Raw genomic sequence first — 16,778 nt, 5'->3', positions numbered from 1 at the left:
AGTGAGGTGCACTTGGTGTGGGGGTGCGGGGGCGCATGCACAGACTAGGCCAAGCGGCGGTTGAGGCCACTACTGCGTCAACGAACACGCTCATTTATTTTTTTGTGGTTAGTCCGGCCAATCCGGCAACTCGGTTTTCGCTCAAATTCAAAAAAATGTATCTATAGCGTCACGTATCGAGCGGTGTTGCGGCTCTCTGCGCAACCGAAACGAGTTGCCGGCTTGACCGTACTAGTCGATTTTTGTGTTTTTTTGGCTAAATTTACACCCGCTCGTCGAGTTGATTGATTATGTTAGTAACAAACATAGCTCAAAAATATATATTACTCACAATATATATTGCCTTGATTCAATTTTGCAAATATAAGTACCTACTACAACGCATCAGTCTTACAGTTGAGAGAAGAGCAAAAGCTTAGGCGCGGACAGCTCGCGACTACTAATTAAATATCCTACGTTTAATAACACGCACGAGACACGGAGAAGCAAGCGGCGGCGGCGGAGAGAAGCACATTATCGGGGGTGGTGGGTAACACGACGGTCGGCGGCGGCGATATGTGTCACGTGGCCAACACAACACACTACACAGATATATAACACGCACTATTGCTATCAAATATAGAGTATCTGCGATTTGTCTGCGCGACCTATGGCAGGAACGATGATGACGGACAAAGCGGCTATGCTAGGTGGCGGCGTCCGGGGCTCCCGCGAGACTCTCGGGGGTGGGGACTCTCGAGTGGGACTCCCGAGAGCCGCAACAGGCGCGGGCGCCGTGGAATGTGCGGCCTCACAACAAGAAAACACTCAATATAATACTCGTATTGTTACAATAACCTTAGCGTAAATGTGATAAACTCGGTCAGTCCTAACAAATACCTACACACTACTACTTATCAAAGAGAGAGACATACGTCGCAGTTTCAATACAACCATAATAAGGACGTACAAAGCACATAAAAATACAATATATCATTTTGTTTTTGATATAAAACGACTAGACTAGATACGACGTAAGCAGCTACGTTTGGTCGGTCCGCGCGAGCTTTGGTCCGCGGGTTCCAGCCAAAAGCAAGGAGAATTGGTGTGATCAGTACAGTCAGTACAAGTTTTTGTAATCCTTTATACAGTACAACACGTACAATGCTTTGGTGTTCGTACTTTAACGAAGAAGTGTGGTGGAAGAGCGTACGCTTTGACTTACGGACCGGCCGCGCCGTCCCCGACGACTTCCGCCAGTGGGGGCGGCGCCGGCCGTGCAGGTGGTGGTGCAAGTGATAATAACATCGGGAGTTGGGGAAGGCATTTCCGATAATCACAGTCTGTTAAGAGGTTCTGTTCGAGCGCAATACCGGGAATGGGTGCTCGGAAGTGTGGACTCTGCGGCGTGGCTCATTATTAATTAACAGTGCACAACAACAATCTACAACATGAGCAAAATGTATAAAAATTTATAATCTGGAACAACTCATGCAGCGAATAACAAGAGATTGTGCGACGGGAATGTGAGTGCGGCCTGGAGCGGCCAAACAACGAAGTGGGGGCAGAGTTCAATCAATCCGGCCTCAAAAAACGGCGTCCGACTAGAGCGATAAAAAATGCCGCTTACCCGAAATAGTTACCCGGTGCCGGATTGAGTGTACCGTAGAACGACGGAGAGACAGACAGACAGACACACTCGGGAGCGGTGAGGCGGGAGTTGTTCGGTGATGGCGGTGTGCGGTTTGTGGTGTGCTGAACCGGAGGAGACGACACTACATATGTACACACTCCACGTGGATAAAATAGAGTAATGTTCCCTAGAGTAATTGACATGAAGGTAAACGCAACATATTCAAGTGACAGGCCCCTGAGCGGCGGTGGCCGGCCCATTGTGCGCATCTTGCTGGAAAGGCGGGCGGCCGCCCCCCGCTCCGGAGGACTATTGCATCTGCGTATCACTAAGTTCGTTACCAGAAGAAATGTGTTGTTGAATCAGTCTTACCGAAAATGCTTTTTTAAATCTTGTTTTATCTTTATAATACGCTTAACTCACACAACGCGAGCCTCTCTAGCGAGACTGCCTACAAATCATTTCAAAGTATAACTACGTAGCTACTAATACTAGTGACTATATGATAAGAAAAAAATCACACATGCCTATATATCTATACCTATATAGGATCTGCTTAGTTGGGCCCAGGAAGATTGTTCAATATCAATAGTTTTTTTTGTTTATCATAAATAACGTACACAAGCTGCTCCCGCAGGAATACATTAATATCATCGCTTACGTTCTAAGTATAAAAGTTACAGTACAGTAATAGTAGTAGTAAAGAAGAAGAAGTAGAAGAAGATGATGATGAAAGGGGGCCGTGTATCAATCAACAGCCGTGCCGTGCTCGAAGCGGTGATCACTCGGGGCGGTGAAGGACTAGGACTAGGTGGGCAATCTCCAACAGCGCATTACTCAAGAGAGAGAGAGAAACGACAGAGAAAAATAAAACAAAATAAAAATAACTGAAAACTGCAAGAATTGGTATTATTAATTAAAAAGCATTTACAACAAAAAAAATCAAAGAAAACAAAACAATGTACATTTAATTTAAGAACAATTTTACCATTAAAATTAAGATAATAATAATAATAACAACAAGTTTAAAAAAATTCTAGTAATACATTTGGGGCGCCGTGGCCGCCCTGGTCTGGTCGGGCGCGCCGGCCGTTCTCGCGGTGCCTCGCCGAGGACGTCTCAGGAACAATAGAAAAAATAGAGCGTACTCTGAACAAGACATTAAAAACAACATATATAACACTTGTCGGCGGGGCACCGAGAGGCAACAATTCGGCGACCGGGCGAGGGCGGCGCGGCGTAGTCACGGGACTGCTGGTAAATAGTGGGATTGAGATCGCTCAGCCCCCGTGTTCTGCGATCATCGCCTCCGGTTTCAAAAAACAACAATATAATAATAATAATATAAATAATAATACGGAACGGGGCGGGGCGGGCGCGGGGCGTCGCGATCACGTAGAGAGAGACAGACAGAAAAAAAAAACACAAAGAGATACGGGTGGCGACGACGACGACGGCGACGCCATCCGCCCGCTCGCCCTCACCATCTCTAACTAAAATAAAACCCTAGCTACTAAGTAAATAGTCTTGTAGGGCGCGCCTGCGGCGGCGGCCGCCGCACGCATGCTCGTGCGGCCCGCGTCACTATCTTAAACTCGGCAGCATCAACAAACAAATATATTTCTACTGCTACGACTAACTCATAATAATAATAAAAAAAAAAAAATCAGGAGGAAGAGAGAAGTATATTGCATGCACCACACGGAGAGTTGCAATTCTTCCTACGTTGCTTCGTTTCTTTACTAACTTAATAGAGATATGGTGTATTAATACCACTATTCATAAATTGATAACAAAACTAAAAATAAACAACGCCCGAGCGACTGGAAGTTGGGGGCACGGCACGCTACGGTGTCGAACAAAGCACGGTAGTAGTAAATAAAAAAAAAATAATAATACAAAAAAAAAATACAAAAATGGGTGGGTGGGTGGGGGCATATAATAAAAAAAATCAATAATAATAATAATAGAAGAAACTGCTACTACAAGTACAGTTCGTGGGTGACTAGGGTCGCTAACAACGCGGCATCCCGCAAACAACAACGCGCTATACTAAAGGACATACACAACATCATACACGCATATTAAAATAGATCATCATATCGTATCGGAAATTGATGCTCGACTTAAATACAACAATGGCCCAGGCACCGCAATGCTGCTTGGTTATTATTTTTTCTTTTAACATTTCTAAATGTGAATTATAATATCCCTGTTTTTAATTAGTGATAGAATTGGTCATTCAACACGGGTGACGGGCCGCGCTCCCCGGAAGGAGCAGGCAGGCTTCCTGTCTCAAACGCATCGTCAAATATCGTACATACTATCAATAAAAAATATCAACATTGTGAAGTACAATACAAAACTATGACGACTGCACATCGTTACAATTTTGGACAAACTCTAAATTTCTAAATTGATAAATACAATAACAGACCAGCAATCCGAACGCTTCGCTCAAAAATGCATCAACAAAAAGGTGTCGGGAACGGCTGCTGGAGACCCTGTCTCGTGACGCTCCCGTCCGTCTACAGGCCGATGGGGGGCACCTGCACGTAACGGTAGATGTACAAGCGGTAGTCCTTGCTGGCGAGCACGACGGAGCCGTCGTCCATCAGCGCCACGTCGAAGCACTGCGCGTGCTTGACCTTGCTCTCGAGCGCCGACACCAGCTGGCCCTCCTGGGTGAAGATCGTCAGGTTGAAGTTGTTGTGGTTGTCCGCGATCAAAATCTCTCCGTTGGCGTTGATCCCGACCCCGATCGGATAGTTGGTGATGCCTTCACCACCGATCTGGCGCAAGTACACCCCCTCGTAGCTGAACACCTTGACGCAGTGCGCGCGGTTGTCGCTGATGAAGATCTCCTGCTTGTCGTTGACGACCACGCCGTTCGGGAACTCGAGGTGCTTCGAGCAGCCGAACTTCTGCAGCACCGTCCCGGTCTGGTCGAAGATGATCACGCGCATCACCTTGCACTCGACCACGACGATGCGGCCCTTGTTGTCGACGGTGACGCCGCGCGGGTGCTGCAGGATGTTGGCCCCGAACTTGCGCACGAACTGTCCGTACTGGTTGTAGATCTGGATCTGGTGTGTGGGGGAGCGCTCGGTCACGATGATGTCGCCCGAGGTGCGCACCACGGCCACGCGGTTCGGGTATAAGAGCTGCCCGTCGCGCTTGCCGCACTCGCCGAACTGGAACTTGAAGCGGCCCTCCTTGTCGAAGATCTGGATGCGGTGGTTGTTCGTGTCGGCGACGATGATGTCGTTCTGCGCGTTCACCGCCACGCCGCTCGGCTCGGTGAACTGGCCCTCCATCACGCCGAACTCGCCGAACTTGCAGTGGTAGATCATCTTCTGGCGCTTGATCTGCGACTTGGGGGGGAAGATGGCCGAGGACATCAGCTTCGACGTGAGGTCGAGCATGGGGTCGGCGTGGCCGGCGCTCGTGAGCGAGTAGGGGTCGGGGGTGCCGTTCTGGAACATGGTGTCGGTGCCGCCGTTCGACCACTTCTCGTACGGGTTGATCCCGTTCAGGTTCAGATCGCCGATCGTCGTCGAGAACGGCCCCAGGCTGTTGGCACTGCTGAATCTCTTGCTGATTATGTTGGATTCGAAGGGCGAGGTGGACTGGCTGGAGCCCGAGATGGTGAAGGGGCAGTGGATGCCGCCGTTCAGGCTGCCCGAGCTCCCGTTCACGCTGCTGCCGCTCGAGCTCGAGCCGCCGCCGGTGGGGCGGGCGATGGGCGGCTGCTTGCTCGGCCCCACCACCGCCTCGGAGTTGGACCGCACGTACCCGAACGTGTTGCGGACGCCCACCTGGATCGCTTGGTAATTCGAGACGAACTCCAGTTCGCACGCCGACTGCACGCTCTGGTCTACGTTATAACTCAAAAGGCCTTGCAATTTCGTGTCTAACAATTTCCTAATCATTAAAATTTCAACAATGGTCGCGCATTTGTTCAGTCTCTCGACGAATTCGCACGTTTTGTAGATTTGATCGACCGTCTCCTGGGCCTTCTGCGAGGCCACGCCGAGCGAGATCTGCTTGGCCGAGAACACGCTCTCGAGCTCCTTGAGCAGCTCCTGCTTCCGCTCCTCCAGCATCGACCTGTAGAACATGAACGTGTCGTTGATTTCGTTTTGGGCTTTGTGGTATTGCACCTGGAGGCGGCTGGATACGTGTTCGACGTTCTTCATTATGTTGCGCATGTCCGTCGCTTTGGTTTTGGCCTCTTGCACTGCGTGCTGGATGGCCTCGACCTGCTTCGGCGCCGCCTCGCTGATATGTTCGTATTCGTGAATACCGGCGGGGTGCTCCAGGTTCAAGCACTCCTTGCATATCGGGATCGTGCACGTGCGACAAAAGTACTTCAGGAGCTCGCCTTTGTGTCGCGGACACACCGTGTTCTTTTCGCCGTTCGTGATCGTCGAATTCGAGATGAGGCCGTTCTTGGATTCTTCTTTCATTTCGTTCAGGTTGACGACTCGATGGCCTTCGAAGCAGTGCATGAACTGGTGAGCCATGACGCAGTTCGGGCACAGATAATTGGCACAATCGACGCAGCGGGCGACCGCGTCTAGTTTCTTGGTCTTGCAGCCGGTGCAACGGACCGTCGGGTGGAACGACTCGCTCGTCGACTCCGAGCTGAACAACAGGCTGTTGAGGATGCCCTCGATCGACTCCGAGTTGCACCGGGGGCAGATGAGCTTGTTCTTCTCGAGACACGGGGTGCAGAAGGTGTGGAAGCAGGCCAACAGCTTGGGGTCGGCCACGGGCTCGCGGCACTGCTGGCAATGGAGCTCGGAGGGGTCGCTGTCTCGGTCGACGGAATCGCTGACTGGTGGTGACGAACCGCTCACTGACAAGGGGGAGTCCTCCAGGGGAGACAGGGACAGGTAGTCTGCTTGGTCACCGAACGATCCAATCGAGTTTGCTCGTGGTAATGATTCAATCGAAGGAGTCGGAGATGCCATCTTTAATTACCCGTCATCCCTGAAACCAAATACGACAATCACCACATATTCAAACAAAAAATACACAACAATAATAAATAATGAATCAAGAAAAGCGGCCGGCGCAAACAACGGTAATCCAAAATTAATAATAATAATAATAATAATGTCTTTATTGCCCAACAGTGTAAAATACACCAATTACAGGTACAACTTAAAAGAACAATTGTATGTAAAAAAAGAACTAAATAAAAAGAAAAATAAACTACGAAACGATAGATTACACAGGCCTGCGATGGTTTTCCCCTAACAAAATCAAGTAGTAATTTTGGCAGGTCTTAGACACTCATGTATAAAAAAAAATTGCAAAAATTTCTATCACGTACAGTTTCTGCAAAAAATATTTTTTTCAGTTTTGTTCTTAGTACTATAAAAATTAACTTCTAGATTTTGTGGTAATAATAAGTATGGATAATGGTGTTGATATTTCATTTCGTGTTCAGCTTAGTAAGAGTTATTTGTGTCGACTATGCGCTTATTACCCTGAATTTAAACAAAAATTACTAATGACTTCTCGGAAATGGGTTAATTCTTCAGATAAGTTTGCTGACACCAATGATTTGGATGGAGCCACAAAATCATACAGACGATTGTTACTTTTGCTGTTCAAATATAAAATGATATAATACGAAAAATGTAACAGCAATAACATATCCTATCGTGAATACAAGAGAAAACGCTTAAATCAGAGCTTTGAAGAAAGAAAAAAAGAAGCTTCTTGATTTATTTGTTTTTTTAAGTCTTATTTATGACTAATTTAGTTCATTTAATAAATAAACATTCAATTTTATATTCTTTATATTTTATTTTTTCATTAAAATTGTTTGAAAACCTATGAATATTTAGGCCTACATAAAAATAAATCTCGATGTGCTACAAAAAAACTAGAGTTATATTTTAATTCGGCATACATAAATACCTAAAAAAAAACAATATTATTTAAAAGGGAATTTAAAAGTTATATTTCGCAGGCCTGTGTTATTTATTGGCTAAACTAATACTAAATTAATACAAAAATTAATGAATTACTAAATATTACCTACTTTTTCAAAAAAAAAAAATCTTTCAACACATTTTTTAAACGTTGAATATCTCAAATGAAATATGTCAACATCATTACAAACTTCATTATATAAAGATGACATCAGGTATAGCGGGGATCTAACAATCATATTTGTCCTGGGGATATTGTAGGTGAAAGTTGAATGATGTCTGGCGTATATTCGTGGGACCAAAAAGTTCATTTTTTCAAGCATTTGAGGTATATCCAATTGGGAGTGAAGTAATTTATATAATAGAAGTAGAACATTAGTTTGACGCTTTACTAAAACAGGGATAAACTTAAATTCATCTAGGAGAAGATCGTGGTTATATCCTCTATAACTTTATGAGATTTTAAGAATAAGTATTTTAGGAATTTACGTTGGATGTTTTCAATTATGACATTGTAGGTTTGATATATAGAATACCACACAATGGAAGCATATTCAAGCTTGCTCAAAATAAGTGTTCTGTATAAGGCGACGAGGCAGTCAGTATTATAGAAAGATTTACTATTACGTATAATAAAACCCAGCGTCCGATTACAGGATGAAATAATATTAAAATAATGTTGATCAAATCGAAAAGCCTTATCAAAGTATATACCTAAGTCTTTAACAGTGTTATATCGCGGGAGTATGCTTTGATCTATTTCATAATCATAAGTAATAATGTTGTTTTTTCGAGTAAATGAAATAATTTTGCATTTAGGAAGGCTCAATTTAAATTTATTGCTGATGCACCACTCATAGAGCCTGGTTAAGTTTTTTTGAAGAAAGATAGCATCAGCTAATGAGTTAATATTATGAAATATTTTCGCGTCATCTGCAAATAACAAAATTGAACAGTGTATGCTGGAAGGTAGATCATTTATGTATAAATTAAAGAGAAGTGGCCCTAATATAGATCCTTGAGGAACTCCTGAGCTAGCAATAAAAGAATAAGATACAAAGTTGTTATACTGCACAAATTGAGTACGGAGAGTAAGATAAGATCGAAAAAGGTTTAATAATTTACAAGTGAAACCAAAATTTACAAGTTTTTTAAGAAGAATATTGTGGTCAATACGATCAAATGCCTTTGTAAAATCCGTATAGATGACATCGACTTGTGATTGATTTTCCAAACTTTCAGATACAAATTGTGAGAACATTATGAGGTTAGTTGTTGTTGATCTATAATTTAAAAAACCATGCTGATACTTTGATATATAATTTTTCACTTCGGGGTAGATATGGGAATATAGGATTAAGGGGATGTTTGCTAAAAGAAAACTGTCGGATTTTTAATTTTGCCGTGTTATTGTCTTCACAAGAAGTTTACGTGTAGAAAAATAAAGACGAGAAGTAGTGGTAAGCTGGTTAAAACGCAGGAAAGCTGGGGTGTAATTTATGACACCCATAATCTCTGGTAACAATTCGGCACCCGCTTGTCGTGTATTATTGTTCGATTTTCGTTCGTCAACAGTTCAATTTTCATATACGAATTTATAAAAATGACCACAAGAAATTAATAAGAAATAAAAATCTGAATGTGTACAAAAATGAACTTCGAAAAATTAAGACAACAAATAGTAAGTCCAAGCAATTATAATCTAATTGGAAAACTGATTGATTTAGAACAAAAAAGCACTCAGCCGAAAAATTATAAATCCAGTTATTTTTCGGACACAAAATAATCACTTTCGCAACACTTAAAAAGATTTGTGGCAAGTAAAACAAAATGAATTTTAAGTGTCCAAATGGTTCTACTGAGTGTGTCCCTATACTGAAATGCAACAAGAAAATCACCAATTTCTGCATCAGTACGTACCTATACGTCATGATGTAATGCAAATTATAAAATAAACTAGAGACCAATAATTTGTTTCGTTTTTATTTATGCGTATTTATAAATATACCTAATTATTTTGCTTAAAACAAAGTACTTCAACTATTTGGTTTACATATTTCAATTATAACTGGTTCCCTAGCTGGTTAGTATCGGCTAAGTTCAAACTAAAGAGGTATAGAAACTACCTGTGTATACTGAATGGTTATCCGGCTAATTATAAGGTTTATGGTAATCTTTTATTAAACAAAATAAAGTTCTTCCAGGTAATACACTTTGATCTTTGACAAAAAGCCGAAAAGCAATAGGGTTGGTGATTATATAAAGTAACAATAACAAAATTTCTATTAGTAACATTGACTTACACTTTATGTAAGTGTATAAAAACAGCGGCGGGTCTAAAAAACAATAATATTTATATGTACAGAAATTAGGAAATAAAAGCATAATAATAGTAAAACTAATCAAATGATCACTAAACTGCATTTTTTGTCTGTAGTTTTAGTAGGTTTTTGATATAATAATTCTGATAAAAGTTTTTTCGACTTTTTCGTGGCTTTGAAAGTGGAATCTTCGACTTTTGTCCCATTTCAAAATTTACTCTTTATACATTTCAATGGTCACAACGAGTTCACTAACTTCACTGAAGTAAATTTATGCAAAGATTAAATTTGTCACTGAAAAGATGTCGGAAGTAATAAATTATCCCATCGGTCCAAGAACGTTCGGTGGGTGTTATACCCCAATCCGAGAGAGACCGCAGTAAGAGACAGCAAATGGTACGGATAAAATAAAGCTTCAAACATGATCAGTTTTAAATCAAAATTATGCAGTTTTATAAATCGAGCATTTTTTTTTCTTTTTGAAATATCATAGTAAACACTTCAAAGAATGTCCATGACTTACTTTAATGTGAATTTTATCACTATGGTCGGCACAGTCGAACCTAATATTAGAGTGATTTTGAGCATATTTGCGATTTTATTAGAGCAAAACAGGTCATTTTTTCTCCAATTTTATAAGTTCCGGACACTAATAGCATATCAAAGATATTGTAAAAAAAAAAATTGGGTTCAGATTCCAACTAGTTGTCTAGTATTTGTGAAACAAAATCTACTGTAAATTCACTGAAAACTAAACCGATAACATCACCTTAATTCAAAAATTTTAGCAAAATTAGAAAGCAGGGAGATTGGTCTATAATTTTCAATTTTAGATGCATCACCGGACTTCAAGACAGGACAGATCTTAGATTCTTTCCATTTATTAGGAAAAACTCCTGTTTCAAGGGATTTATTAAAAATTAGTAGGAGTGGCTTAGCAATTTGAAACTTACAGTCCTTAATTATGAAACTTGGAATCTGATCTGAACCTGATGTCATACCTGGTTTCAATCTTGTGATGGCTTTTATTATATCATCTTCCGTGATCTTAAATATATTTACAACACATGAGGTAGAATTTACAGTATCAGCTAAATAATATTCATCAAGCGGATCAGATTTAGTATAGGCGGATCTAAAGAAATCACTAAAGGCATTTACTATTTCCATAGGATTTTCAAACTTGTTTATACCAAATGACATTTGGCCTGGAATTCTAGTTTTACCTTTTTTAGCATTAATGTAACCCCAGAATTGCTTAGGATCATGATGTATGTTAATTTGAATGTTGTTAATATACAATTTATAAGCAGTATTTATTTGCTTCTTTAAAAGGGACCTAATTTCTTTAAATTTCAGTAAATAAGAATGTAGATTTCTTAAGGTATCGGAATTTAAATTTAATATTATTTATTATTTCCCTATTGAACCATGGCGGGTAATGCCGCTTTTTTGACCGAAAGACAGGTACATGTTTACGGAATAAATTGAACAGGATATTATAAAAACAATCAACCATCAGATCTACAGAAGAAAGAGTTGATAATAATGACCAATCAGTTAATAGGATATCATTGTAAGCTTTACGAAAGTTAAAGGCACTTATATTATGGTTATCATTACCATGGCGTGGAAAATTAAATTCACCTGAAGCTTCGTATTTCTTCCCTGCAGTACAAATCTGCGCCCGAATCTTTTCCGAAGTTCGGGGCCGCCGCCCGCCCCCGGCGTCGGCGCCACCTCGCGTTTTCGAATAATAGGCGAAATCGGCGCTTATTATCGATGGGGGCATCGAACGCGGCGGCGGCGCGACCGTTATTTATTCATCCCCGTTCTGCAGCGTCGAACCGATGAATCAGCGGCGTCGGTCGAGCGGGTGCATCCTGGGGCTGTCAAATCGCGCGGGGGCGAAGTGTTTAGACGTGTCTGGCGCGGAAAGAGGAGGCGGCGGACGATCGATGTGCCGACCGAGGGGACTAATGCTGTTGCCAAGGTAACGCTGTGAGGGCTGCAACCCCGACTTGAATTATTGCTGCAACAAGGTGGCTGCCTCTCCCGACCGGGCCGAGACCGCCATTCACTCGGAACGTACGACGGGATGGATTACGACGACGACGACTAAGAATAAAACCGCCGCCCCCGGCAATGCAGTCGCGGCCGGCGGCGGTGTCGTGGCCGTTCGATATCCTTGTGCGTTGTTTGTTGCTTTGCTACAACACTGCGTCATTCGCGCGCTACCTGTTGCCAAGGCTCGCAAATGAATGGACAACGCCGTGTCTTGCCAAATAGAACGGGAGAGAAAAAATAAACACGGCTGGATCGATGGGGGAGCGAATCACGGAAATGCGAAACCGTGCACGAATGTAGCTACAGTTTCCAGGAACGGCGCAAAAAATAACGAGAGAAATCTGATTTTCCTTAAATTAATGCTTGCAGAGGCAAAAACGTGGAGGTAAATACTCGGACGCCCACAGATGGCGCTCGACACAGCCGCTGATACTCAGTTTCGGAAAAATTATGATATTAAGTTGTACGTCACACGACTGTGGTAATAATACTTTAGCCCACTTACCCCGTACGAGATTTTATCCACGACTACCGAATTTGTTTAAACAACATAAATCGATCGAGCACGTGCTACTTTGTTTTTGTCGTCGCAACTAACATTCGTAACGTTTTTCTTTGTGCGGTTAACCCCTATTTTGTGGAAGGTTTTTGCGTCGCCACGCCATACTATCAACAAAGTAATCCACTTCGTCGGATAATTTGCGGAAAATTCCGCCCCGAACCACTTCATCCCCAATTAACGACTGCTGGTGCATGTTAATCAAGGGATTTTCGCGCCCGATCGATAAAACTCAAAATAAATACTCACAGTTAATGCGATAACGTAATAACTCTTCGTGAATTCCCTTAAAACTAGCTAACATCCATAACGAAAACACCACTGAATTTCCAACCACAACACGTCGGTCGGACCTCCGGCCTACGAAACGAGCAGATGTTAAATAAAATAAGAACTAGCCGAGGGGATACAAACGCGGCTATATTTCACCCCTCCCCTCTTCCAACTGGTAAACTCACAGGGATTTCCACCCCTTCTTACCGTCGGGCAGGTATCAGAATTAAAACCATCATATTAAACGAAAATGAGCGGCTAGAATGCGACTTGTTTTTTTGGCGCGGGAATTTTCGCGGCAAAAGGATACGTTAATGAAGAGCAAGACGGTTGAAGAAAACGCGCCATGCCGAGGCCGTTGCCTTCACGAGCCGAAAAGCGCGCTGGACTCGATAACCTGCTGCCGAGACAAAGATCCAGATCTTCTTTTTGGAATTATTTAGTTAAGTCATAATTTTCTAAATTTCTTGTTAGCGTTAATAAAACGCAACCGCGCCGCATTCCAGACGATAAGAGCGGGCGAACTGCGCCGCTTCAATAACCGATAGCCCCTACATATCGACTGCCCGAATAATCCAAACATGTAAAGTTATAAATAAAGTGTTTGTGTGAAGTAACCGAAAATAATTCGATATTTTTCTTGGATTTTATGAAGATGCCGGCGTCACGTATCCGCTTCATGACCCAAATTTCCGATATCGAAAATTTTCATCGGAACTACGGAGAAATTCGTGGTTGAAAGCACAACAAAAGTCGGATTCCAGGAACGGTTTCTACCTGTCCACATCAACCTAATGTTAAACTTGAAAATACAGGTAGATGAATTCCGAGAAGATCAGTTCAGACACTGGTTCTAGCGTCGGGTAAAACTCACGTGTTGCCGGCTGAATTCTTCGCTAGGCGACGAAACGTGTTGGCCTTTTTGCTCGAGGAAAACGCGAAAAGTATGAGTGTATTTGCGGAGTCTGGTCGGAACTGTGCACGTTGTTGGGAAAGCTCGTCCGAATTTAACGATTTATGGCTTCGTTAGCGAACTCGTGAATTTTATTTAGTGGCTCAAAACAGCCCCGTAGCTAGAAAACTTATTCAGGGGGGGCAAGTTTGTCGACAGAGGGGGCTTCATGTAAATATTTATATTTTAATAATACACTCAGATAACTACTTTATTTTTTCTGAGTTTTTATATTTGAAAGAACATTAAAATAATTGGAAACGTCGATTTCTTACGCTAAATTTTCGTAAAAACCTGTCCAAGTCCAAAAAATTAGTACGGTACTTGGTTAAAATGCTGGTTAAAACAGAATGTAGATTCACAAACAGCTGTACTGCATCCAAAAATTTGTGTAGTGACCATATAGGTAACATCCAATTTGTTTGAGTTTATTTTTTTGCATGTTTAGTACATATTTTAAAAATCCGACTTCGAAACCAAATATTTCGAAAATTTTGGTACGGAACCATGAACTCGTCATGTTTTTTTAAACTCGTCGAGATGTGTATTTCAGAATTTTTTGTCAACTTTAACAAAAGCTCAATTTTTGGAAACCCATATAAAATTTTTTACTTTTCCCAAGCATTTTCGAAAATTACCAAAAGAATTCCTTTGTTCATCTCGATTTCTTCCAAAAATCGTTTTGGATTCAATTTTTTTGAAAATTCTTACTTTTTTTGCAGAATCGACGGAAGAAAAATGGCAATTTTTGAGAACCTGTATCAAATTTTTGACTTTTTTTTCAAGCACGTTCGAGATTACCAAAAGGGATTCCTTTATTGATTTCGATCTCCAGATGTTGTTTTTGGTTGTTTTTTCGAAAATTCGTACAATTTTTCCATAATCGCCAAAAGAAATATGGTAATTTTTGAGAAATTTTGAAAATTCCAGCTCGAAACCGAGTATTTCGAAAATTTTGATCCGGAACCTTGAACCTGTCATGTTTTTTTAAGCTCGTCGAAATCAATACTTCAGAATTTTTTGTCAACTTTTACGAAACTTCAATTTTTGAAAACCCATATAAAATTTTTGGCTTTTCCCAAGCATTTTCGAAAATTACCAAAAGAGATTCCTTTGTTCATCTCGATTTCCAGAAATCGTTTTGGATTCAATTTTTTTGAAAATTCTAACTTTTTTTCCAGAATCGACGGGAGAAATATGGCAATTTTTGAGAACCTGTGTCAAATTTTTGACTTTTTTTCAAGCACGTTCGAGATTACCAAAAGGGATTCCTTTATTGATTTCGATCTCCAGATGTTGTTTTTGGTTGTTTTTTCGAAAATGCGTACAATTTTTCCACAATCGCCAAAAGAAATATGGTAATTTTTGAGAAATTTTGAAAATTCGAGCTCGAAACCGAGTATTTCGAAAATTTTGATCCGGAACCATGAACCTGTCATGTTTTTTTAAGCTCGTCCAAATCTATATTTCAGAATTTTTTGTCAACTTTTACGAAAGTTCAATTTTTGAAAACCCATATAAAATTTTTGACTTTTCCCAAGCATTTTCAAAAATTATCAAAAGAGACTCCTTTGTTCATCTCGATTTCCAAAAATCGTTTTGGACTCAATTTTTTTGAAAATTCTTACATTTTTTGCAGAATCGACAGAAGAAAAATGGCAATTTTTGAGAACCTGTATCAAATTTTTGACTTTTTTCAAGCACATTCGAAATTACCAAAAGGGATTCCTTAATTGATTTCGATCTCCAGATGTTGTTTTTGGTTGTTTTTTCGAAAATTCGTACAATTTTTCCACAATCGCCAAAAGAAATATGGTAATTTTTGAGAAATTTTGAAAATTCGAGCTCGAAACCGAGTATTTCGAAAATTTTGATCCGGAACCATGAACCTGTCATGTTTTTTTAAGCTCGTCCAAATCTATATTTCACAATTTTTTGTCAACTTTTACGAAAGTTCAATTTTTGAAAACCCATCTAAAATTTTTGACTTTTCCCAAGCATTTTTAAAAATTATCAAAAGACTCCTTTGTTCATCTCGATTTCCAAAAATCGTTTTGGATTCAATTTTTTTGAAAATTCTTGCAATTTTTCCAGAATCGACGGAAGAAATATGGCAATTTTTGAAAACCTGTATCAAATTTTGACTTTTTTCAAGCACGTTCGAGATTACCAAAAGGGATTCCTTTATTGATTTCGATCTCTAGATGCTGTTTTTGGTTTTATTTGGTTGAAAAGTCGTAAAATTTTTCAGCAATCGCCAAACGAAATGTAATTTTTGAACTTTGAAACCGAATGTTTCGAAAATCTTGATCTGGGACCATCTAGACCTTGTGTTTTTGATTGAGCTCGTCGAGATCAACATTTCAGATTTTTTTGTAGATTTTTAGTCAACTTCAACAAAAGCTAAATTTTTGAAAATCTATAAAATGTTTATGACTTTTCCCAACCGTTTTCGAAAATTAGCAAAAGGGATCTCTTTATCGATTTCGATCTCCAAATGTTGTTTTTGGTTTTATTTTCTCGAAAATTTGTACAATTTTTCCAAAGCCGCCAAAAGAAATGTAATTTTTGAGAAATTTTGAAATGTCGACTTTGAAACCGAATTTTTCGAAAATCTTGGTCTGGGACCATCAAGACCTTATGTTTTTAGATTAAGCTCATCGAGATCTACATCTCGGAATTTTTTGTTGATTTTTTGTTAATTTCAACAAAAGCTCAATTTTTGAAAATCCATATACATTTTTTGACTTTTCCCAAGCATCTTCGAAAATTAGCAAAAGGGATCTCTTTATTGATTTCGATCTACAGATGTTATTTTTGGTTTTATTTTTTTGATATTTCGTCGAATTTTTCCACAATCGCATAAAGAAATAACTTTTTTTTAAGTCACTTTTGAGATTTTTTAGAAATTTTAGGTAGAACCCAATATTTCGTAAATTTTGCGCCGGGAGCATGAACATGTTTTTCGATTAAGCTCATCGAGATCTATATTTCAGAATTTTTTGTCAACTCTAACAAAAGCTCAATTTTTGAAAACTAAATAAAT

The 16,778-nt window shown here is 40.5% G+C and overlaps 1 protein-coding gene across 5 annotated transcripts in view; it reads right to left on the bottom strand.

Moving 5' to 3' along the window:
* Positions 1–2,496: 2,496 nt before the first annotated feature.
* Positions 2,497–16,778, bottom strand: part of LOC135141018 (brain tumor protein) — a 110,508-nt gene continuing 96,226 nt past the window's right edge. For all 5 annotated transcript variants that reach the window (XM_064071806.1, XM_064071808.1, XM_064071809.1 and 2 more), the window contains exon 2: positions 2,497–6,607. In XM_064071806.1, the coding sequence (XP_063927876.1) occupies positions 4,141–6,588 (2,448 nt within the window). In that variant the 5' untranslated portion in view covers positions 6,589–6,607 and the 3' untranslated portion in view covers positions 2,497–4,140. The remainder of the gene's footprint in view (positions 6,608–16,778) is intronic.

The sequence above is a fragment of the Zophobas morio genome, unplaced genomic scaffold, assembly GCF_036711695.1.
Source record: "Zophobas morio isolate AGI-343-1 ecotype UQ-CSIRO unplaced genomic scaffold, CSIRO_AGI_Zmor_V1 ptg000041l, whole genome shotgun sequence".
Classification (NCBI taxonomy): Eukaryota; Metazoa; Arthropoda; class Insecta; order Coleoptera; family Tenebrionidae; genus Zophobas; species Zophobas morio.
This window is presented reverse-complemented; position numbering and strand designations above follow the sequence as displayed.